Source organism: Ranitomeya imitator, chromosome 5 (assembly GCF_032444005.1).
Source record: "Ranitomeya imitator isolate aRanImi1 chromosome 5, aRanImi1.pri, whole genome shotgun sequence".
In the NCBI taxonomy this organism is placed as follows: domain Eukaryota; kingdom Metazoa; phylum Chordata; class Amphibia; order Anura; family Dendrobatidae; genus Ranitomeya; species Ranitomeya imitator.
Genome location: NC_091286.1, coordinates 186607517 through 186631366, shown reverse-complemented (window position 1 = coordinate 186631366; position 23850 = coordinate 186607517). Strand labels below are relative to the sequence as shown.

Genomic DNA, 23850 nt, shown 5'->3' with positions numbered 1-23850 from the left:
CAACGTCACGGATCGCTAGCAATATCGTTCAGTGTGAAGGTACCTTAAATGTAGGCGAGATCTGGCTAGAGAGACAATTTTCATACAAGCAATAATATTCTGCATACCCCGTTCTTATGCCTGCAGCAATATTTAGTTTAAACACATACTTAACTTATTTTGTAATGTTATTTTGGGTTCAGGACAAAAAAAAAGACCACTGATATACAGTACAGACCAAAAGTTTAGACACACTTTCTCATGTAAAGATTTTTCTGTATTTTCATGACTATGAAAATTGTACATTCACACTAAAGGCATCAAACTATGAATTAACACATGTGGAATTATAGACTTAACAAAAAAGCGTGAAACAACTGAAAATATGTCTTATATTCTAGGTTCTTCAAAGTAGCCACCTTTTGCTTTGACTGCTTTGCACACTCTTGGCATTCTCTTGATGAGCTTCAAGAGGTAGTCACGGGAATGGTTTTCACTCCACAGGTGTGCCCTGTCAGGTTTAATAAGTGGGATTTCTTGCCTTATAAATGGTGTTGGGACCATCAGTTTTGTTGTGCAGAAGTCTGGTGGATACACAGCTGACAGTCCTACTGAATAGACTGTTAGAATTTGTATTACGGCAAGAAAAAAGCAGTTAAGTTGTCACGATCCATGTTTGGATCTGTGGCAGATCTGATTTCCCTCATATTTAAAGGGAACCTGTCACCCCGAAAATCGCGGGTGAGGTAAGCCCACCGGCATCAGGCGCTTATCTGCAGCATTCTGTAATGCCGTAGATAAGCCCCCGATGTTACCTGAAAGGGGAGAAAAAAACGTTATATTATACTCACCCAGGGGCGGTCCCGCTGCTGGTCCGGTCGGATGGGTGTCTCTGGTCCGCTCCGGCGCCTCCCATCTTCATTACAAGACGTCCTCTTCTGATCTTCAGCCACGGCTCCGGCGCAGGCGTACTTTGTTTGCCCTGTTGAGGGCAGAGCAAAGTACTGCAGTGCGCAGGCGCCGGAAAGGTCAGAGAGGCCCGGCGCCTGCGCAATGCATTGCTGCTGGGTCAGCTGATGTTTATGACCACTCCCACCATCCTTTATAAGGTCACCTGGTGCTTCAGCTGACTGTTGGTTAAACAAATCCTTTCAGGAGACCAACCTCGCAGTAGCAGCTCCCTGGTGTCAGCCAAGTTTGGTGTTTGGAGCTCAGTTGCTGTACTATCTTTGTTGTGGAGCATAGAACAAAAAGAGCAAAGGAACATGCAATAACGCAGGGATCACAAAAATATCACAAAGTTTATTAATAACATATTTCAAGCCACATATACAAATTTAAAAACACTTAAAAAACAACACAAACGAAAATAATACAAGTTAACCCAAAAGAAACCACACAGAGTTCCCAAGCCCCACCTCACTCCTCATTAGAGCTGAACCTTTCCTATTATTAATCTGGCAACAAATATTATCAAACAATAACTTGCTCTAATATACCTGCAGATGCATGAGCAAAGATCCCCAATCCAAAGAGAAAGATATTATTAAGGGGGTACTGCAGGAACAAACAAAGCTATTGTCGAGCCCAAAGGGAGGTATATATAATCCTATAAAGAACCCACAATAATTACAATCATAATACACCCCAACTGGACAGGCTCATATTACATGATCAAGGTACAATCATACCGCTCCGGAGAACATTTTGCGAGGAGGCAGCCGGTTCCCATGTGGTCAAAACCCGACGCGTGTCGTCACAATAGTGACTTCATCAGGGGTAACAAGGATACTGTGGCTAACAAACACTGAATTATATAGTCATCACTTACTTAACGATCACATACAGCTGTGTAGGGTATCCGCAAGGAGCCAGTCACTCCAGCACGATCCCCGAATGCCGGCGTCCCGGAAGTCCTAACTGCGCATGCACGGTGGTCACCTAGACAACATGACTCCACCATACATCGCGCACATACAAAGGCGTGATGAGAACAATCATCCACCGTAACTAGCAGAGTCTGCCCAATCCCCCGCATCACTGGAGGTAAATGATCTCAAAATATTCCCAATCAAGGGCCCCCGTATCCACTATATCCTGACGTAAGTCCGGAAGTGACCATATCCCCGCAAGGCGGGGGAATAGTTTCCATGGTACCGCACCAAACAAACCTTTTGTGCGCAAACTCCAAACCATCGCCGCACATCCAACGCACGCGCGCCCCACTCTCTGGTATATTGAAGAAGGGACAAACACCGGGACGGTGCGCCGCTACGACGGGGCCCCATCGCGCATGCGCACCGCCCACAATTGGCCCAACCTCAAAGGTACTACCTAAGTACTCATCGCTCGAAACACCAGGACAACCCCTTATCATAGGCTCCTCCCAGTGGACTCCTAAGTCCCCAAACAGAGGCAGGTATAGACCCACATACACAATACTGATGGAAAAAGTGGGTCAAACATTAAATCATAGCCACTAAAACCCCTCTATTTAGTATACAACCCATAGCCCAAAAATTATACATAGGGTGATATTCAAAGACCCATTGTTTTGTATCCACTTGTCTCAATAGAGCCTATCATGCCACAAACCCTGACTACCGCAAGGTGTAAACAGAAGCATAAATGGAGGAGCCCTAAAGGGTAAATACAGACCGGCATAAGATCTATACCATTTATCTTGTAAAGTTTTAGTTGTTTTTAATTATATATAAAATACATATAAATCCCGTACCCCAGAAGACAACCAAAGACCAATATAACTTGACACTTATTTGGCCGCACCACTGAAAGATCCAGAAATAACGAGGCTAAATGGAAAGGAGTACACAAGAAAACAAATGCCTCTCAAAGTTGTTTATAAAACCCCGTAAATAACAGTTCTTCATTCAGTCCCCTCGGTGCGAGACTTTTCAATCTGTAGATCCATTTGGATTCACAACGTAACAGTTGATTAGTCAGATTGCCTCTTCTGATGGTGGCATTCACGTTCTCAAGTCCCATCACTTTCAGGCCTCCAGGGTTACCACTATGCGCTTCCAGAAAATGTCTCGCCACTGATGTCAATTTCTTCCCCCTTGAGAGGTCCCGTCCAGCCATGTTGATATTCGAAATGTGCTGCTGACATCTCCTCCTCAGTTGTTGGGATGTCTGGCCCACATATAGTTTAGGGCAATCACATATTAGCACGTACACAAGATTTGTCGACCTGCAGTTGAAATAACAATTGCATTTAAGCGGAAATGGTAATATATCAATCAAAATTTCCTCTCGTGCAGTCATAAATTGGCACACATTGCACCCCCCACAGGGAAAAGTGCCCCTAATTTTCTGACCTGTCCTTAGTTTATTTTTGGGGCGTTGATAGTGACTATGACACAATTGATCTTTCAAATTAGTGGCCCTTCTTGCTACCACTTTAGGAGATGGTGTAATGTGTAGTGCCAATTTGGGTTCACTGAGAAGAATGTTCCAGTTCTTATTCAAAACTCTGTAAATCTCAGACCACTGATTATTATAGGTCGTAATCAAACAAAGCGGTTGAGTTGATTCACGCTCCTGTCGACAAAAAAGGCTAGATCTATCCTTTTGCTTCGCAGCCTGAAACCCCCGAGAAACGATTTTCCGCGGGTATTGCCTACTGGTGAAACGTGTAGTAAGATCTCCCGCCAGTCTTAAAAAGTCATCAGTGGAACTACAATTCCTGCGAAGTCTCAAAAACTGACCTTTAGGTATACCTTTCTTCAGATGCACCGGATGAAAACTGGAATAATGAAGAAGGTTATTTGTAGCAGTCAATTTCCGATATAAGCTGGAAGAGACACGATTTTCTTCTATTGTGAGCTTGATGTCCAAGAAGTCTATGGTTTGTGAGGAGATAACAGAGGTCAGTTTAATGTTGAGCATGTTAGAGTTCAAGTCCTCAATAAATTCCTCACAAGCAGATTGTGACCCCGTCCACAAGAACACCACGTCATCTATATATCGTCGCCAAGTGGCAACATTACTTGAAAACATTACATGTTTATACACCACGGTCTCCTCCCAAAACGAGGTTTGCGTATGAGGGCGCACACCGCGCCCCCATCGCAGTCCCGGAGATTTGTCTATAGTACTTTCTATCGAAGACAAAATAATTTTTATCCAAGACAAAATGCAACAATTCCAGTAGGAAAAGATCATGCTCACCATTCCCATGTTGTTTGTTCAGGTGGAAGGAGACCGCTCGAATGCCAAGGTCGTGGGCTATGCTTGTGTACAAGGATTCAACATCCAAACCAACCAGCAGGGTACCCTCCCGTACCGTCAAGTCTTCAAGATGCATCATTAGATGTGCTGAGTCCCTTATGTAGGAGTCCAAGGAAAGGGCCAGGGGTTGCAAAAAATGGTCTAAATAAATACATGGTCTTTCCATAATGCCACCAATACCGGACACTATCGGCCTCCCCGGAGGCCTGTCAAGTGACTTGTGGACTTTCGGCAATATATAGAACGTGGGAACCACCGGATGGTGAGTAACCAGAAACTCCGCTTCCCTCTTATTCAGAATCCCCTCTCTCGTAGCCTCTCTTATAAGATGATCCAGTTTACCCTTAAATACCCAAGTAGGGTCCGAGGGAAGAGCATGATAGTTGTTCGTATTGTTCAATTGTCGCAGCACTTCAGTCAAATACATTTCATGAGGCCAAAGAACAACATTCCCTCCTTTGTCTGCCTCACGGACTAGGAATTCTGTGTTATTACTCAGCTCCTTCAAGGCTCTCCTTTCTCCAATACTCAAATTGTTATGTTTTAGGTTGTCCAGTTTTAAAGCTTTGATGTCTCTGCAGACACTCTCGAAAAAAATCTGTACAGCTGGACAGAATGAGAATGATGGTGTCGCCTGTGATGGAGACCTTCTAGTGAACCTAGTCCGGTCTGGTGTACTATCACTTACCTGTAGCAGTTCCAGGAGATCCCTGAATGTTTGTCTCTCATCCTCAGGAAGTGAGTCCACCAGAGAGGGTTTGTGGTACAAAATTTTAAACGTCATCTTCCGGCAAAACAGGTACAGGTCTTTGACCAACGTAAATTTATCTAAGTGGTTCGTAGGTGAGAACGAAAGTCCCTTCGTCAGAACAGATCTTTCTAAGTCTGACAAAACATGAGCGGAGAGATTAATAATTTGTAATTCTTCAATCTTGGAGTGTGTTGATATACTCTCCACGGCTATCGCCTCCGATTGAATCTTGTCTCTCTCTTGTGTATCGGAGACCAATTGTGACGATTCTTGCCTTTTTGTCGTGTGGGTCCGTGACTTACGTCTCCCCCTCCTCCTCCTACGGCTCCCTCCAGGTCGCTCATGTCCGAAGACAAAAAATCACTGGAGGAAAGTTCACCTCTTGGCAACTGTACAGATCCATTGCCACTCGGGCCTACTTGGGTTCTGGCAGTATATCGTCTGTTACCATGATGTACCCATTTGAACACTTGATCTTTACCAAAGTCCATTTTATCCCTGTAGAATTTATTCCTCTTTCCACTGATTATATTTTTCTCAAATTCATCAAGCGTCTTCTTTAATTTTGTAAGAAAAGGGTTAACCAACGTTTCTTTATCAAACGCCTCCAATTTGCCTTCATTAATTTTAATATCCTCTTTTATTTTTATTAGGAGCATTTGATCATGTTCAATGAGCATGTCCATCAGGATCCCTGAACACTGCAAAAGCCCTGTCTCCCAGACCTTTTTAAATGACCCCGTAACTTTCCAAGCCGGAAAGATCTGCACCCGCAGGCTTCCTGTTGTGGAGTCTGCAGCGGCGTGCACAAGCTTTGTTATTTTGCAGTTTGTGTATACACCTTTTGGTATCGTGTTCCCCTCACTCATATTGTTTATTCCTGTTTATTTGCTTTGTGGTGCTGTTTACACTGTTCACCCTCTGGGTCTTTTAGGGATCGAGCTATGGACCCAACCTGCTCTTGCTTGATTGCAGGAGCTGCAGTGCTACAGCAGCCTAGGAATCTGGACAGTGGCTAAAGGGTTACCAGTTATACCAATATTCTGATTCTATGGCTGGTTAAAATGCTCCTTACCAGTATGGATATTTAGAAGCTTTATGTACAGTATGCCAGGCATAATTAAAATAAATATAAGGTTAAAAATGAAATACTAATGCAGTGTAAATAGCTGCTAGGAAACCACTGCTAAGGACAGTCAACAAGCAGAAGAGACTTATTTGGGCTACAGAACACAAGGAATGGACATTAGACCAGTGGAAATCTGTGCTTTGGTCTGATGAGTCAAAATTTGAGATCTTTGTTTCCAATCACCGTGTCTTTGTGTGACGCAGAAAAGGTGAACGGATGGACTCTACATGCCTGGTTCCCACCGTGAAGCATGGAGGAGGAGGTGTGATGGTGGGGGTGCTTTGCTGGTGACACTGTTGGGGATTTATTCAAAATTGAAGGCATACTGAACAAGCATGGCTACCACAGCATCTTGCAGCGGCATGCTATTCCATCCGGTTTGTGTTTGGTTGGACCATCATTTATTTTTCAACAGGACAATGACCCCAAACACACCTCCAGGCTGTGTAAGGACTATTTGACCAAGAAGGAGAGTGATGGGGTGCTACGCCAGATGACCTGGCCTCGACAGTCATCAGACCTGAACCCAATCGAGATGGTTTGGGGTGAGTGCTAAGCATCTCTGGGAACTCCTTCAAAATTGTTGGGAGACCATTACCGGTGACTACCTCTTGAAGCTCATCAAGAGAATGCCAAGAGTGTACAAAGCAGTCATCAAAGCAAAAGGTGGCTACTTTGAAGAACCTAGAATATAAGACATAATTTTAGCTGTTTCACACTTTTTTGTCAGTGGGGCAAAAAAGTATTTAGTCAGTCAGCAATAGTGCAAGTTCCACCACTTAAAAAGATGAGAGGCGTCTGTAATTTACATCATAGGTAGACCTCAACTATGGGAGACAAACTGAGAAAAAAAAATCCAGAAAATCACATTGTCTGTTTTTTTATCATTTTATTTGCATATTATGGTGGAAAATAAGTATTTGGTCAGAAACAAACAATCAAGATTTCTGGCTCTCACAGACCTGTAACTTCTTCTTTAAGAGTCTCCTCTTTCCTCCACTCATTACCTGTAGTAATGGCACCTGTTTAAACTTGTTATCAGTATAAAAAGACACCTGTGCACACCCTCAAACAGTCTGACTCCAAACTCCACTATGGTGAAGACCAAAGAGCTGTCAAAGGACACCAGAAACAAAATTGTAGCCCTGCACCAGGCTGGGAAGACTGAATCTGCAATAGCCAACCAGCTTGGAGTGAAGAAATCAACAGTGGGAGCAATAATTAGAAAATGGAAGACATACAAGACCACTGATAATCTCCCTCGATCTGGGGCTCCACGCAAAATCCCACCCCGTGGGGTCAGAATGATCACAAGAATGGTAAGCAAAAATCCCAGAACCACGCGTGGGGACCTAGTGAATGAACTGCAGAGAGCTGGGACCAATGTAACAAGGCCTACCATAAGTAACACACTACGCCACCATGGACTCAGATCCTGCAGTGCCAGACGTGTTCCACTGCTTAAGCCAGTACATGTCCGGGCCCGTCTGAAGTTTGCTAGAGAGCATTTGGATGATCCAGAGGAGTTTTGGGAGAATGTCCTATGGTCTGATGAAACCAAACTGGAACTGTTTGGTAGAAACACAACTTGTCGTGTTTGGAGGAAAAAGAATACTGAGTTGCATCCATCAAACACCATACCTACTGTAAAGCATGGTGGTGGAAACATCATGCTTTGGGGCTGTTTCTCTGCAAAGGGGCCAGGACGACTGATCCGGGTACATGAAAGAATGAATGGGGCCATGTATCGTGAGATTTTGAGTGCAAACCTCCTTCCATCAGCAAGGGCATTGAAGATGTAACGTGGCTGGGTCTTTCAACATGACAATGATTCAAAGCACACCGCCAGGGCAACGAAGGAGTGGCTTCGAAAGAAGCATTTCAAGGTCCTGGAGTGGCCTAGCCAGTCTCCAGATCTCAACCCTATAGAAAACCTTTGGAGGGAGTTGAAAGTCCGTGTTGCCAAGCGAAAAGCCAAAAACATCACTGCTCTAGAGGAGATCTGCATGGAGGAATGGGCCAACATACCAACAACAGTGTGTGGCAACCTTGTGAAGACTTACAGAAAACGTTTGACCTCTGTCATTGCCAACAAAGGATATATTACAAAGTATTGAGATGAAATTTTGTTTCTGACCAAATACTTATTTTCCACCATAATATGCAAATAAAATGATAAAAAAACAGACAATGTGATTTTCTGGATTTTTTTTCTCAGTTTGTCTCCCATAGTTGAGGTCTACCTATGATGTAAATTACAGATGCCTCTCATCTTTTTAAGTGGTGGAACTTGCACTATTGCTGACTGACTAAATACTTTTTTGCCCCACTGTATATATATATATATATATATATATATATATATATATATATATATATATATATATATATATATATATATATATATATATATATATATATATATATATATCAGTGAGACACATATATATTAATTTATACTTCATACAGAGCTAGATAGCAGAAAAGCCGGCAGTTCAATTGCCGGCTTTTGCTATCTCCTTATTAAACCCGACAGGATATGAGACATGGTTTACATACAGTAAACCATGTCATATTCCTTATATTTTTTCATATTCCTCACTGATAATGTTAGTAGTGTGCGTGTGTAAAATTTTGGAGCTCTAGGTGTTAAAATAAAGGGTTAAAAAAAACTGGCGTGGGCTCCCACGCATTTTTCTCCGCCAGAGTGGGAAAGCCAGTGACTGAGGGCAGATATTAATAGCCTAGAGAGGGACCATGGTTTATTTATATGTAAATAAATGGGTAAAAGAAGGTCGGGGAGTTTTAATTTCAAATACAGGACTTAACTTTGTGTTTGTCTTTATTACATTTCACTATGGGGATGATAATAGGGGTGTCTTATAGATGCCTCTCCGTTACTAACCCCTATGATTGATGTCAGCTGACATTACAAATCTAACATCAACCCCAATACTATTACAACATTTGCCACCGCACCAGGGCAAGTGGGAAGAGCGGAGGCTATGCGCTAAGAATTGGCGCATTTAATGGATGTGCGATTTCTGGGGTGGCTGAGGGCATATGTCCTTCGTCTGGGATGGGGCCAATATACATGGCCCCTTGCCAGGGTTTTAAAATCAGTCTACAGCTGTCTGCATAGCCTTTGCTGGTTATTAACCCCTTTCTGCCATCGGACGGAATAGTATGTCCAATGACAGAACCCCCCGCTTTCATGCGGGCTCCGGCAGTGAGCCCGCATCAAAGCCGGGACATGTTTTGAACAACATGTGCCTGTTTCCGCTCGCGCCTATTTACTAGTTTAATGCTGCTGTCAAACTGACAGCGGCATTTAACAAGCACTTCCGGCCATGCGGCCGGAAATGTGCCCACCGGAGACCCCCATCACATGATCGGGGGTCATCGGTGCGTCGGAACAACAACCAGAGGTCTCCTGCAGACCTCTATGGTTGTTGATGCTGGATTGCTATGAGCGCCACCCTGTGGGCAGTGCTCACAGCAATGCTGTAATTCTACTACATAGAGGTGATCTGAGCATCGCCTCTATGTAGCAGAGGCAATCGAGTTATGGCAGCTTCTAGCTTCCCATGGAGGATATTGAAGCATGTCAAAAATTAAAAAAAATGTTTTTAATAATATATAAAAAAAAAAAAATATATAAAAGTTTAAATCACCCCCCCTTTCGCTCCATTCAAAATAAAACATTAAAAAAAAAAAAATCAAACCTACACAAGCAAAAATTTTTTCACCACTTAGATAAAAAAGAACCTAGAGATTATCAACTCGTAATGACCTGGAGAATCCTAATGGCAGGTCAGTTTTAGCATTTAGGAACCCCTCGTCAAAGCTCAGGCGAAACGAGCGTCGGGCAGGTGCGGGCTACCACAGGACCACTCATACTGTTAAGTATCCCACTACATTATGTAGTTTGTTTTCCTTTCTGTCTTACGGGCTCTAGATGCATTGGACATAAACAACCATATTGTGCTGCTATATAACTTATTATGCACCTTTTTTTTTGCACTTCGACACTTTGACTTTTATAAATCTTATCTTTATTATATGTAATTAATATTACTATGCTACTATTGATTTATATAAAATGACAAATTTTGCACATTAGGTTTTTTGTGGTAACACATATTGTGATACCCCGTACTTTTTTCCACCTGTTTTTGTTTTCCCTTCTACATATGTTATTTTATACTTTTATGATTAATAAAATTATGTTTATTATAATTATCTGAGATGTGCATTATGTTGTAGGTTTAATAAAACATTTAGTGAACCTAACAAAAAAGCCAAACAAAAAACTAATGTTGGATTGCACTTTTTTTGCAATTTCACAGCACTTGGAATTTTATTCCCGTTTTGTAGTACACGAAATGGTAAAACTAATGTTGTCGTTCAAAAGTACAATTTGAACCACAAAAAATAAGCCCAAACGTGGCCATATTGATGGAAAAATAAAAAAAAGTTATGGATGTGGGAAGGAGGGGAGCGAAAAACGAAAAACCAAAAAAAGCTCAGGTCATCAAGGGGTTAATAATAGGGGGGCCCCCCACATCATTTTTTTGAGGGGGTTACTCCTTGTTATTAACCAGTAAAGGCTAAGTAGACAGCTGTGAGCTGATATTAATAGCCTGAGAAGCTCCATGTTTATTACCCTCTTCCCAGACATCATTGCCCAGCTGTCTTGAGTAAAAATTGCATTGTACAAGCATCGTCTGTGTGCTGTGCTTTTTTTTTTTTTTTTTTTTATCGGATTGCACTTGTCGGTTTTAAATGCAGATGAGTATGAGCCCTTAATATTCCCACGTAATAGAAAAGAGCAGTAGAATTAATGAGCATTGTACAATTCAAGCTCACCATACATCGGAGTTTTGTCTCTTAGTTTAGCAGGTTGGACGTGCACTTCAATAGGATATGTGGGCAGCTGATCTGAGTCTGCAATAGTAAACCTCCTTCGGCTTTCCTGATCAAGGAAAGAGTTTGGAGATTCAGAACCTTTTGATCGTGGATGTGAATCTCTGTAACCACTGTAACTAAAACTCATTTTCTCATCTCTAAAACAGAAGAAAACATGATTTATTATATAAGACACAAATGATATTGCTTAATCTATTTGTATTAAGAGTATAACGTATACACCGTTTATTGTACAGTCATGGCCAAAAGTATTGACACCCCTGCAATTCTGTTAGATAATACTCAGTTTCTTCCTGAAAATGATTGCAATCACAAATTCTTTGGTATTATTATCTTCATTTAATTTGTCTTAAATGAAAAAACACAAAAGAGAATGAAGCAAAAAACAAAACATTGATCATTTCACACAACTCCAAAAATGGGCCAGACAAAAGTATTGGCACCCTCAGCCTAATACTTGGTTGCACAACCTTTAGCCAAAATAACAGCGTCCAACCGCCTCTGGTAACCATCAATGAGTTTCTTACAATGCTCTGCTGGAATTTTAGACCGTTCTTCTTTGGCAAACTGCTCCAGGTCCCTGATATTTGAAGGGTGCCTTCTCCAAACTGCCATTTTTAGATCTCTCCACAGGTGTTCTATGGAATTCAGGTCTGGACTCATTGCTGGCCACCTTAGAAGTCTCCAGTGCTTTCTCTCAAACCATTTTCTAGTGCTTTTTGAAGTGTGTTTTGGGTCATTGTCCTGCTGGAAGACCCATGACCTCTGAGGGAGACCCAGCTTTCTCACACTGGGCCCTACATTATGCTGCAAAATTTGTTGGTAGTCTTCAGACTTGATAACGCCATGCACACGGTCAAGCAGTCCAGTGCCAGAGGCAGCAAAGCAACCCCAAAACATCAGTGAACCTCCGCCATGTTTGACTGTAGGGACCATGTTCTTTTCATTGAATGCCTCTTTTTTTCTCCTGTAAACTCTATGTTGATGCCTTTGCCCAAAAAGCTCTACTTTTGTCTCATCTGACCAGAGAACATTCTTCCAAAATGTTTTAGGCTTTTTTCCAGGTAAGTTTTGGAAAACTCCAGCCTGGCTTTTTTATGTCTCGGGGTAAGAAGTGGAGTCTTCCTGGGTCTCCTACCATGCAGTCCCTTTTCATTCAGATGCCAACGGATAGTACGGGTTGACACTGTTGTACCCTCGGACTGCAGGACAGCTTGAACTTGTTTGGATGTTAATCGAGGTTCTTTATCCAACATCCGCACAATCTTGCGGTGAAATCTCTTGTCAATTTTTCTTTTCCATCCACATCTAGGGAGGTTAGCCACAGTGCCATGGGCTTTAAACTTCTTGATAGCACAGCGCACGGTAGACACAGGAACATTCAGGTCTTTGGAGATGGACTTGTAGCCTTGAGATTGCTCATGCTTCCTCACAATTTGGTTTCTCAAGTCCTCAGACAGTTCTTTGGTCTTCTTTCTTTTCTCCATGCTCAAAGTGGTACACACAAGGACATAGGACAGAGGTTGAGTCAACTTTAATCCATGTCAACTGGCCGCAAGTGTGATTTAGTTATTACCAACACCTGTTAGGTGCCACAGGTAAGTTACAGGTGCTGTTAATTACACAAATAAGAGAAGCATCACATGATTTTTCGAACGGTGCCAATACTTTTGTCCACCCCCTTTTTATATTTGGTGTGGAATTATATCCAAGTTGGCTTTAGGACAATTCTTTTTTGTGTTTTTTCATTTAAGACAAATTAAATGAAGATAATAATACCAAAGAATTTGTGTTTGCAATCATTTTCAGGAAGAAACTGAGTATTATCTGACAGAATTACAGGGGTGTTAATACTTTTGGCCATGACTGTATGAAGCCAATTTCCCCTGCCTTTGTAAGCCTCGGATAAATTCTTCCAACCACAGATTTAGATTTGGAGCGGTCATTAAAGGGACACTGTCACCTGAATTTGGAGGGAACAATCTTCAGCCATGGAGGCGGGGTTTTTGGGTGTTTGATTCACCCTTTCCTTACCCGCTGGCTGCAATATTGGATTGAAGTTCATTCTCTGTCCTCCCTAATGGCAATCTTGCCTTGCACAGGCGTGTCCTATGGAGGACAGAGAATGAACTTCAATCCAATATTGCAGCCAGCATGCAGCCAGCGGGTAAGGAAAGGGTGAATCAAACACCCCAAAACCCCGCCTCCATGGCTGAAAATTGTTCCCTCCAAATTCAGGTGACAGTGTCCCTTTAAACAACTGGACACCTGGTTCACACTGCAGATCACTTGTGCAGGGTTTATTCCACAGCACCGGCAAAACATGGCGCTGTGGAATAAGACCCCTGAAAAAACGTTACTTCATGTTTTCTGAGTCTTAAAGAGTATTTCTACAGTTTCATGTGAAAACTTGGGTCATAAAACAATGAAAAAACAAATCATGCTATTTTCCATCAAACGCAACATAATTTAATATTTGTTTTGTTGAAGGGAATTTAGGTCAACACTAACTACATCAGTAATACAGCAAGTCTGTCATCCTTGGGATCTAAAAAAAATAGTAATGAATGCCGATTTGACAATAATCATGTTGACAGCAGAAATACAATGTAAAATCACCAGGTCCCAGGTTTAAAAGGCATAAAAACACAAATTTAAATACCATCCAATACAGTGTACATGTAAAAGTCATATTAACCTTATGAATTATTACTGTATACTTACCTTGGGGAGTAAGGAACTCTTGGTGGTGGAGGAATGTAAAGATCAAGAATTGCTGGCTTCTCTTTCTTCAATGAGTTATCCAATGTGCTTTCTGGAGACTGTGTTGTAGTGGGTGGTGGGCTTGTCTACAAGTACAAGACAGAAATACATACCGGAATTCTCAATAAGTGTGTTAGAGATGACAGGTAGTGTATGAAAGAGAACTGCAATGAAGATCTTAAGCTTTTGTTTGATCGTACGATTATGAGATGCAAATATTCCAGTGGCCAATACTTGTGACATCAAGCTCAATGCAATGGTTAACTCGTTTCCACTGGACTCCATTGTGCAACAATTTGTCAAAGTGTATAGTAATTTCTTTATTATTATGATTGCCTTTTATTTTATTGTTATTAAAATTGTGCAGGTCTAGTGAAATAAAATCTTGTCAAAGGTGCTAATATTATACAGTATCTAAATTATTAAAGAGATTAAACCTTGGTACTGTCATATCTTGTATTGCAGCTAGTCATACACCTTAGACAGTTGTTCAGCCAGCAGCTATTCCTCCAGACCCCCTCCAAACACATGCATTCTGAATCTTGCTGAATGTGCATGTGGAAATAAATAAGTAGGTTCAAATCAAACATGCACGCTCCTTCTTTCACCTGGCATCTGTTGTTGGGACACCCCCATACGCATTAGGTTCTGTGCACACAATGTGAGAGCCCTCTGCAGACTTATGCACTCCCAACCTGCACTGCAAAGTGGTCTTTTGCATATGAAAAAGCAGCTGTAAAACTAAACTCATTTCACCCTGTTAGTGGACTCCTAAATGAAGTCCTCTGGATATATTTCACGACGACACTAGAAACTTTTCTCCGCACATAAGTTAATATGTGTGGTTCATATGCTGCGTGAGCTGTGCCAAAGGTGGTCAGCCAATCCAGCCGTTATCGGCATCAGTGAGTGTTTATTGACCACCTCTAGTCCAGTTACTTGCTGTTAGATAATCCATTTTCCTTTATTTCTAAAATGGATGCTTTTTTCTAACGTCACAAAACCTGATTTACTTAAAGTAACCCAGGCAGCAGGATTCTGCTAAGTAAACTACAGACAATGTCAGGTTGGCAATGTTAAACTGATTAATATGATACCTGGGTGAAGAAATCTGTCTTGTGGTTCTTGTGTAATCAGTTAGTGAGATACTCATACTCTGGGGTGGAACTGTAGGCAGTCTTATCTTCCTGCTCTAAGCCAGAGAAACCAAGGAAAGACCTGCCCACAGGCAGCCCAGAAGCACAAACAGTCTCTATGATAAACATTCTCGTGCTTCGGAGAGGACCTGTGGACAGGGATTTCCTTGGTTTCTCTGGCTTAGCACAGGAAGATACGACTCTGCCTACAGTCCCACCCCAGAGCACGGGTATCTCATTATCTGAAAAGTTCTAACACTGATTACAAGAGAACCACAAGATGGATTTCTTCACCCCAGGTAACATTTTAATCAGTTTAACACTGCCAACATGACAATGCATGCAGTTTACTTAGCAAAATCCTGCTTGCAGGTTTGCTTTAACTATTTGAAACACCAAATAAGTTATTTTATAAAAAGATCAATTAGAGTCAGTGGAAATTGATTTGCAGGGACCAGTGTATTGACCATGTCCATAATGTAGGAGCCTTGAGAACCACCTTTTACATGACATCTGAGGTCCGTTTTTTGGTTCGCTTGTAAGTGGTACAGATTACAGATGTGATCAATAGACTGGGTCCCGTGAATCGATTTGCACACACTCTACAAGTAGTAATTAGTTTATACTGCGCACCTGCACAAGAGGTGGTCTCCATCTCAGGTTTTTCAAAGGGGCAGGAGTGAAATTGAAAGTTCCTGTTGGTCTCTTTTTCAATAGCAAAGTAACTTCACCAGAATTCTCCCTCAGTCTTGCTACTAGATTTCTTAGCTGCCATCCAACCTTGAAAAGAACAAAATGAAACATGTTTTACTACAAGCTTAATGTGATATAGAATACAGTTTTGAATTTAACCAAACAAAGAAAAGAAAATGTTCAAATTTCCTAATGAGTATCACATTTTTTCCTTTGAAAGAGAATAAGAAATAAAGAAATACGTTGTTTAAATAAATGTGATATTAATAAACAAATTCTTCTGCTAATGAGTGTAAAATTCTTCACTGCCCTCTCACTACGACAATGCAACTTCCTAAGTTAAGTTAAATGGTGCTTTTCCATTAGCCATATGCCATAAAATTGACAATCTTCCTGGATCATCGGTTAGCCAGTTCCAACTCTCTAATTCTACGTCATCAGTTCAGTAGGAGCCGGACAGATTTATCTTGGTCAGAGAACCAGATGTTAGCTCCTTTTAGTGGCGAGAATAAGGCCCTTTGGTATATTTTAAGTTACCAAGAAAAGAACCTTGAGGGGTCACAGTAGGTTTAGCCAGATTTTCCAGTTAGTCGCTTATTGTGGGAAGCTGTTGGGCATGATCGGATGATATCTTATGGAGCTTCAGGCTGAAGGTTGGGCGCCTTACCAAAAAACTTGCATGGATAGGCCAGTGCCCAGCCTGGTGCCAGAATGACAGCCATATTGTGTCTGCCTACCTATTAGGCCATGTACACACGTTCAGGATTTCTTGCAAAAAATTCCTGAGAAAAACCTGAAATTTTCTGCAAGAAATCTGCATGTGTTTTTTGCGCGTTTTTGGTGCGTTTTTTTCTGGACATTTCCCAATGCATTTTATAGTGGGAAATCCGCAAAAAACCCGCAAAATTAATGAACGCGCTGCGTTTTTTACCGCGATGCGTTTTTTTCACAGAAAAAAACCCGCATCATGTACACAAAACATGCGGAATTCATTCTAAATGATGGGATGCGAAAAACGCTAAAAAAACGCAAAAAAATCAGCAACGTGTGCACACAGCCTTGGTTTAGGAAGAGCAGTGGCATTTGGATACAGATGCAATGTCATTGCCAGTCTGGGAAGCCCTTGGCACCATGATGATGGAGAAACACCATTCATATTCCTCTACAGAGTTCTGTGCAACTATTTTCTTCCATTTCTCCTACACTCCTGTGTTTTTAACACTAATTTCAACCTCCAGCTGTCATCTGCATTAAATCTACTCTTATGTATTCTATTTGTTTTTCTATGTTACTACTGGCCCTAAAGGGTGTATGGTTTCATACCACATGTCAACAGGATGGTGGCAATATTTCTAGGTGTGTAATAAGTGTAACCATCCATACTTTCTGCAAAAGATTAACTGTTTTAATTATTTTTCCATACATGAATAGTAAAATCATGTAAATACCCAAATAATCTTTATTATTAAAACCAAGGCACACAATGCCACCAACAGTGACCAAACTAAAACAACAAAACACAGTGTCCAACCCAATAAAAACTATGGGATTCCACTAGAAAACAGACCTCTGATCATTAACCCCTTTACCCCCAAGGGTGGTTTGCACGTTATGGACCGGGCCAATTTTTACAATTCTGACCACTGTCCCTTTATGAGGTTATAACTCTGGAACGCTTCAACGGATCCCGGTGATCCTGACATATTGTACTTCATGATAGTGGTAAAATTTCTTTGATATTACCTGCGTTTATTTGTGAAAAAAACGAAAATATGGCGAAAATTTTGAAAATGTCGCAATTTTCCAACTTTGAATTTTTATGCAATTAAATCACAGAGATATGTCACACAAAATACTTAATAAGTAACATTTCCCACATGTCTACTTTACATCAGCACAATTTTGGAACCAAAATTTTTATTTGTTAGGGAGTTATAAGGGTTAAAAGTTGACCAGCAATTTCTCGTTTTTACAACACCATTTTATTTTAGGGACCACATCTCATTTGAAGTCATTTTGAGGGGTCTATATGATAGAAAATACCCAAGTGTGACACCATTCTAAAAACTGCACCCCTCAAGGTTCTCAAAACCACATTCAAGAAGTTTATTAACCCTTCAGGTGTTTCACAGGAATTTTTAGAATGTTTAAATAAAAATTAACATTTAACTTTTTTTCACAAAAAATTTACTTCAGCTCCAATTTGTTTTATTTTACCAAGGGTTACAGGAGAAAATGGACCCCAAACCTTGTTGTACAATTTGTCCTGAGTACGCCGATACCCCATAAGTGGAGGTAAACCACTGTTTGGGCGCATGACAGAGCTTGGAAGCGAAGGAGCGCCATTTGACTTCTCAATGCAAAATTGACTGGAATTGAGATGGGACGCCATGTTGCGTTTGGAGAGCCACTGATGTGCCTAAACATTGAATCCCCCCAGAAGTGACACCATTTTGGAAAGTAGACCCCCTAAGGAACTTATCTAGAGGTGTGGTGAGCACTTTGACCCACCAAGTGCTTCACAGAAGTTTATAATGCAGAATCGTAAACATAAAAAATCATTTTTTTTTCACAAAAATTATCTTTTCGCCCCCAATTTTTTATTTTCCCAATGGTAAGAGAAGAAATTGGAACCAAAAAGTTGTTGTACAATTTGTCCTGAGTACGCTGATACCCCATTTGTGGGGGTAAACCACTGTTTGGGCGCATGGGAGAGCTCGGAAGGGAAGGAGCGCCGTTTGACTTTTCAATGCAAAATTCACAGGATTTGAGATGAGACGCCATGTTGCGTTTGGAGAGCCACTGATGTGCCTAAACATTGAAACCCCCCACAAGTGACACCATTTTGGAAAGTAGACCCCCTAAGGAACTTATCTAGATGTGTGGTGAGCACTTAGACCCACCAAGAGCTTCACAGAAGTTTATAATGCAGAGCCGTAAAAATAAAACAAAAATTTTTTCCCACAAAAATTATTTTTTAGTCCCCAGTTTTGTATTTTCCCGAGGGTAACAGGAGAAATTGGACCCCAAAAGTTGTTGTGCAATTTGTCCTGAGTGCGCTAATACCCCATATGTGGGGGGGAAACCACCGTTTGGGCGCATGGGAGGGCTCGGAAGGGAAGGAGCGCCATTTGGAATACAGACTTAGATGGAATGGTCTGCAGGCGTCACATTGCGTTTGCAGAGCCCCTAATGTACCTAAACAGTAGAAACCCCCCACAAGTGACCCCATATTGGAAACTAGACCCCCCAAGGAACTTATCTAGATGTGTTGTGAGAACTTTGAGCTCCCAAGTGTTTCACTACAGTTTCTAACGCAGAGCCGTGAAAATAAAAAATCTTTTTTTTTCCCACAAAAATTATTTTTTAGCCTCCAGTTTTGTATTTTCCCAAGGGTAACAGGAGAAATTGGTCCCCAAAAGTTGTTGTCCAATTTGTCCTGAGTACGCTGATACCCCATATGTTGGGGTAAACTCCTGTTTGGACACACGGGAGAGCTCGGAAGGGAAGGAGCACTGTTTTACTTTTTCAACGCAGAATTGGCTGGAATTGAGATCGGACGCCATGTCGCGTTTGGAGAGCCCCTGATGTGTCTAAACAGTGGAAACCTCCCAATTATAACTGAAACCCTAATCCAAACACACCCCTAACCCTAATCCCAACGGTAACCCTAACCACACCTCTAACCCAGACACACCCCTAACCCTAATCCCAACCGCAAATGTAATCCAAACCCTACCCCTAACTTTAGCCCCAACCCTAACTGTAGCCTTAACCCTAACTGTAGCCCTAACCCTGGCCCTAACCATAACCCTAACCCTAGCCCTAACCCTAGCCCTAACCCTAGCCCTAACCCTAACCCTAGCCCTAACCCTAACCCTAGCCCTAACTCTAATGGGAAAATGGAAATAAATACATTTTTTTAATTTTTTTATTTTTCTCTAACTAAAGGGGTGATGAAGGGGGGTTTGATTTACTTTTATAGCGGGTTTTTTAGCAGATTTTTATGATTGGCAGCCGTCACACACTGAAAGACGCTTTTTATTGCAAAAAATATTTTTTGCGTTACCACATTTTGAGAGCTATAATTTTTCCATATTTTGGTCCACAAAGTCATCTGAGGTCTTGTTTTTTGCGGGACGAGTTGACGTTTTTATTGGTAACATTTTCGGGCACGTGACATTTTTTTATCGCTTTTTATTCCGATTTTTGTGAGGCAGAATTACCAAAAGCCAGGTATTCATTAATTTCTTTTGGGGAAGGCGTTTATACCGTTCCGCGTTTGGTAAAATTGATAAAGCAGTTTTATTCTTCGGGTCAGTACGATTACAGCAATACCTCATTTATATCATTTTTTTATGTTTTGGCGCTTTTATACGATAAAAACTATTTTATAGAAAAAATAATTATTTTTGCATCGCTTTATTCTCAGGACTATAACTTTTTTATTTTTTCGCTGATGATGCTGTATGGCGGCTCGTTTTTTGCGGGACAAGATGACGCTTTTAGCGGTACCATGGATATTTATATCCGTCTTTTTGATCGCGTGTTATTCCACTTTTTGTTCGGCGGTATGATAATAAAGCGTTGTTTTTTGTCTCTTTTTTTTTTTTTTTCTTACGGTGTTTACTGAAGGGGTTAACTAGTGGGACAGTTTTATAGGTCGGGTCGTTACGGACGCGGCGATACTAAATATGTGTACTTTTATTGTTTTTTTTTTTATTATTTAGATAAAGAAATGTATTTATGGGAATAATATATATATTTTTTTTTTTACACATTTGTAAATTTTTTTTTTTTACTTTTTTACTTTGTCCCAGGGGGGGACAATACAGATCGGTGATCTGCCAGTTTGCACAGCACTCTGGCAGATCACCGATCTGTCTGAGAGCAGTGCAGCGTTACCAAGTGCCTGCTCTGAGCAGGCACTTGGTAAGCCACCTCCCTCCCTGCAGGACCCGGATCCGCGGCCATTTTGGATCCGGGACTTGCTGCAGGAAGGAGGTGGGAGACCCCCGGAGCAACGCGATCACATCGCGTTGCTGCGGGGGTCTCAGGGAAGCCCGCAGGGAGCCCCCTCCCTGCGCGATGCTTCCCTGCACCGCCGGCACACCGCGATCATGTTTGATCGCGGTGTGCCAGGGGTTAATGTGCCGGGGGCGGTCCGTGACCGCTCCTGGCACATAGTGCCGGATGTCAGCTGCGATAAGCAGCTGACACCCGGCCGCGCTCCCCCCGTGAGCGCGGCCGATCGCCTATGACGTACTATTCCGTCCTTGGGAAGTAAAGCCCACCCCACATGGACGGAATAGTACGTCTAATGGCAGAAAGGGGTTAAGGTCTAAGGAAACCTCTCTAGCTATACATAAATCTGGGATATGGTGGAGGTGGATATCTAACACCAGCCACCAGAGTGGTTACCAGCATCTGCTCATATCTGCTATATATTACACCTGTCTTGCCCTGCTTGTGTTCATATTGTTTTTATGCTTTTTGGGTTCTAGTCTTCCCCTTAGGACAGTACTTGCCTGTCTAGCAATAGAGGTCCTGTAGCCTGCGGGTAGAAGGGTTCATTAGCGGCTGCAGGTTGTAATAGGGCCCCCAGGGTCAGCCATCGTGGAGCAGGGGCGCCAATACGCTGGCAGGTAGGGTGTATCTAGGGTCCTAGTTAGGGATTTCTAGTAGAATCCCATAGTTTTTATTGGGTTGGACACTGTGTTTTGTTGTTTTAGTTTGGTCACTGTTGGTGGCATTGTGTGCCTTGGTTTTAATAATAAAGATTATTTGGGTATTTACATGATTTTTCTTGAGCTAACCCTGTTGAGTATTTAAGTCATTTGATTTTTGACATACATGAATAGTACAAGTGAAAAATGCCTTTCTCTATGTCATCAACCATTCACAGGTCAGTTGGTAAAATTTGTCTTCTGTTAATACAGATTTTCAGCTCACAGAGATGAGATGCCAATTGCTGCTCATAAAGTTATATGTAGAGGAGGGTTGGCTTAGGCTACTTTCACACATCAGGTTTTTTGCATCAGGCACAATCCGGCGAATGTTGGAAAAAATGGATCCGACGCAGATTGTGAAAAACTGATTCGACGGATCCGACTAGCATATCTAGATAATTTGATAAAAAAAAAATTTAGAGCATGCTCAGTTTTAAGAATCCGGCATTTTCCGTATCCGGCACCTTCAGGCTCCCATTCTAGCAAACAGCCAGAAGTGCCGGAACCGGCGCTTCCGGCTTTTTCGCCGGAGACAAAAAAACGTTGCTATGGATGTTTTTTCCAGAAACCGGAAACGTCAGATTTGCCGGATCTGGCGAAAACCAGACGAAACGCAATGTCATCTGGCGCAATCCGGCACTAAATACAATTCTATGGGAAAAAAACAGATCCGGCTGCAACATTCGCCGAATCAGTTTTTTTGTTTAAATTTAGCCGGATTGAGCCTGACGGCGAAAACCTGATGTGTGAAAGTAGCCTTAGAGAGCAAACCAGAGGTACAAACAGACACCCTGCTGAAACAGCACATACATTTTAAAGGGTACCTGTCACCTCAAAAAACACTATTTGCCTGCAGATATAGGGTTAGTATTAGGTAAATAGCATTACAATGCGTTCTGGCCAGCTTAATGAAAGTTTGGTCCTGGGAGAAAATAAAGTCATTTCCTCCCAGGAGCCGCCAGGAGTGCAGAGCAAATAAAGTTATCACTCACATCTGATTGACCCTACCTCTGCAGGTAAATAGCGTTTTCTGAAATGATAGGTTCCATATAACTCTGCAAAAAATGCTACAATAATACAACACAGCTTACCACAGTCTGGTGGCTAACTTGTATCACTTCATCACCTGCATGAATCTTTCGGGAGAAATCGGCTGGTGACTGGGGAGATGGAAAAAAGGAAAAACAAAATCAACCAAGATGCCCAGACCTGTTTTCAGTGGAGATTGTTTTGTTACACGTAATTAAAACAGTTTGAGAGAAGATCTGTGGAACTGTTTCTATGGAGCAAGCCTGGATGATGCCATGTCTTATCATACAATGTCATAACAAAAGTTTTGTATCTTTCCATTATGTTTGCCATTTTTGAGTGTTCCATTTTGTGGGTAAATCATACAACAATTTGTCTGACTTTTTCAATCCAGGTAACACCAGAGAATAGCCTGAAGGATAAAGGGAACCATCATTCTCATTTATTTAGAGCTCTAAGACTCTACGGCAAATGTTTACTTCTAATTTGTCTCTGAATAGCCTTAGTAGTGAATGTTCTGCTGGTCATTGAAACCGAAAAAGTAAAACATTCTTCAAAATGGTACACGAAATTCCATAGCAACAAGTGCATAACAAAATGGTACCAGTCTCCTCATTAAGCCACGCAGTAAGATGCTAGAAAAAAAAGAATCTAATAATCGGATAAAAACGCATGTGCTCTGTTGGAAGTAAATTAATTAAGCCTTTTATTCAGCCGCCTAATTAAAAATGGGATTTACCAAAAACACCTTCAGGAGACTTTGAATCTGCAAGAAAAGAGGAACACAAGCTCTCTTTCTTCACACACAACTGTGCTTTTAATTGCTGCTGGTCGTCTTGGTAAGCTGCAGACATGGGCAATGGCGACTAAGGTGGAAAACTTGTCAGCAGAGGAATGTTCCATAGGAAATAATGAATCATAAACTTGACTTGGCCCAGCAGATAAATGAAGAACTGTACATGAATGGATACATTTGACAAATTCTTGTTTTGCATACTTTACGTTTCCTACAGTGTTTGAGGTTATTTTTATATAACTACTAAACTCTATAGCTGTTGTTATATCAAACACATACAATTGTATGACACTGTAAATAAATATTCATATGATAGTTTCCCATTACAATGATGTTTGGATGGGTTCCTTGACAGGTTGGTAGTAAATTGGTAATATTTCATAGAATAGGATCATAACATCATAGAATGTTCAGTTAGAAGGTAACTCCAGGGTCATCGTGTCCAACCCCCTGATCAATATAATAATAATGCAGGATAATAACTATATAATAATTATAAAATAATAATAATGAAATAATATATTATATTATAATATATATATATATAATAATAATTAAATAATAATTATTAAATAATTATATAATAATGCAGGATTCAGTAAACCATCTCAGACATGTGTCTGTCCAGCCTCTGTTTGAAGACTTCCATTGAAACCCAAAGGATT

General features: G+C 41.3%; 1 protein-coding gene across 2 annotated transcripts in view; it reads right to left on the bottom strand.

Moving 5' to 3' along the window:
• The window catches only part of CNKSR3 (CNKSR family member 3), a 190809-nt gene that overhangs the window by 7572 nt on the left and 159387 nt on the right, over positions 1 to 23850 (bottom strand). For both annotated transcript variants that reach the window (XM_069769415.1, XM_069769416.1), the window contains exons 8-11: positions 22452 to 22520; positions 15572 to 15718; positions 13764 to 13888; positions 10980 to 11176 (exon numbers count right to left, since the gene is read on the bottom strand). In XM_069769415.1, coding sequence (XP_069625516.1) covers positions 10980 to 11176; positions 13764 to 13888; positions 15572 to 15718; positions 22452 to 22520 — 538 coding nt within the window. The remainder of the gene's footprint in view (positions 1 to 10979; positions 11177 to 13763; positions 13889 to 15571; positions 15719 to 22451; positions 22521 to 23850) is intronic.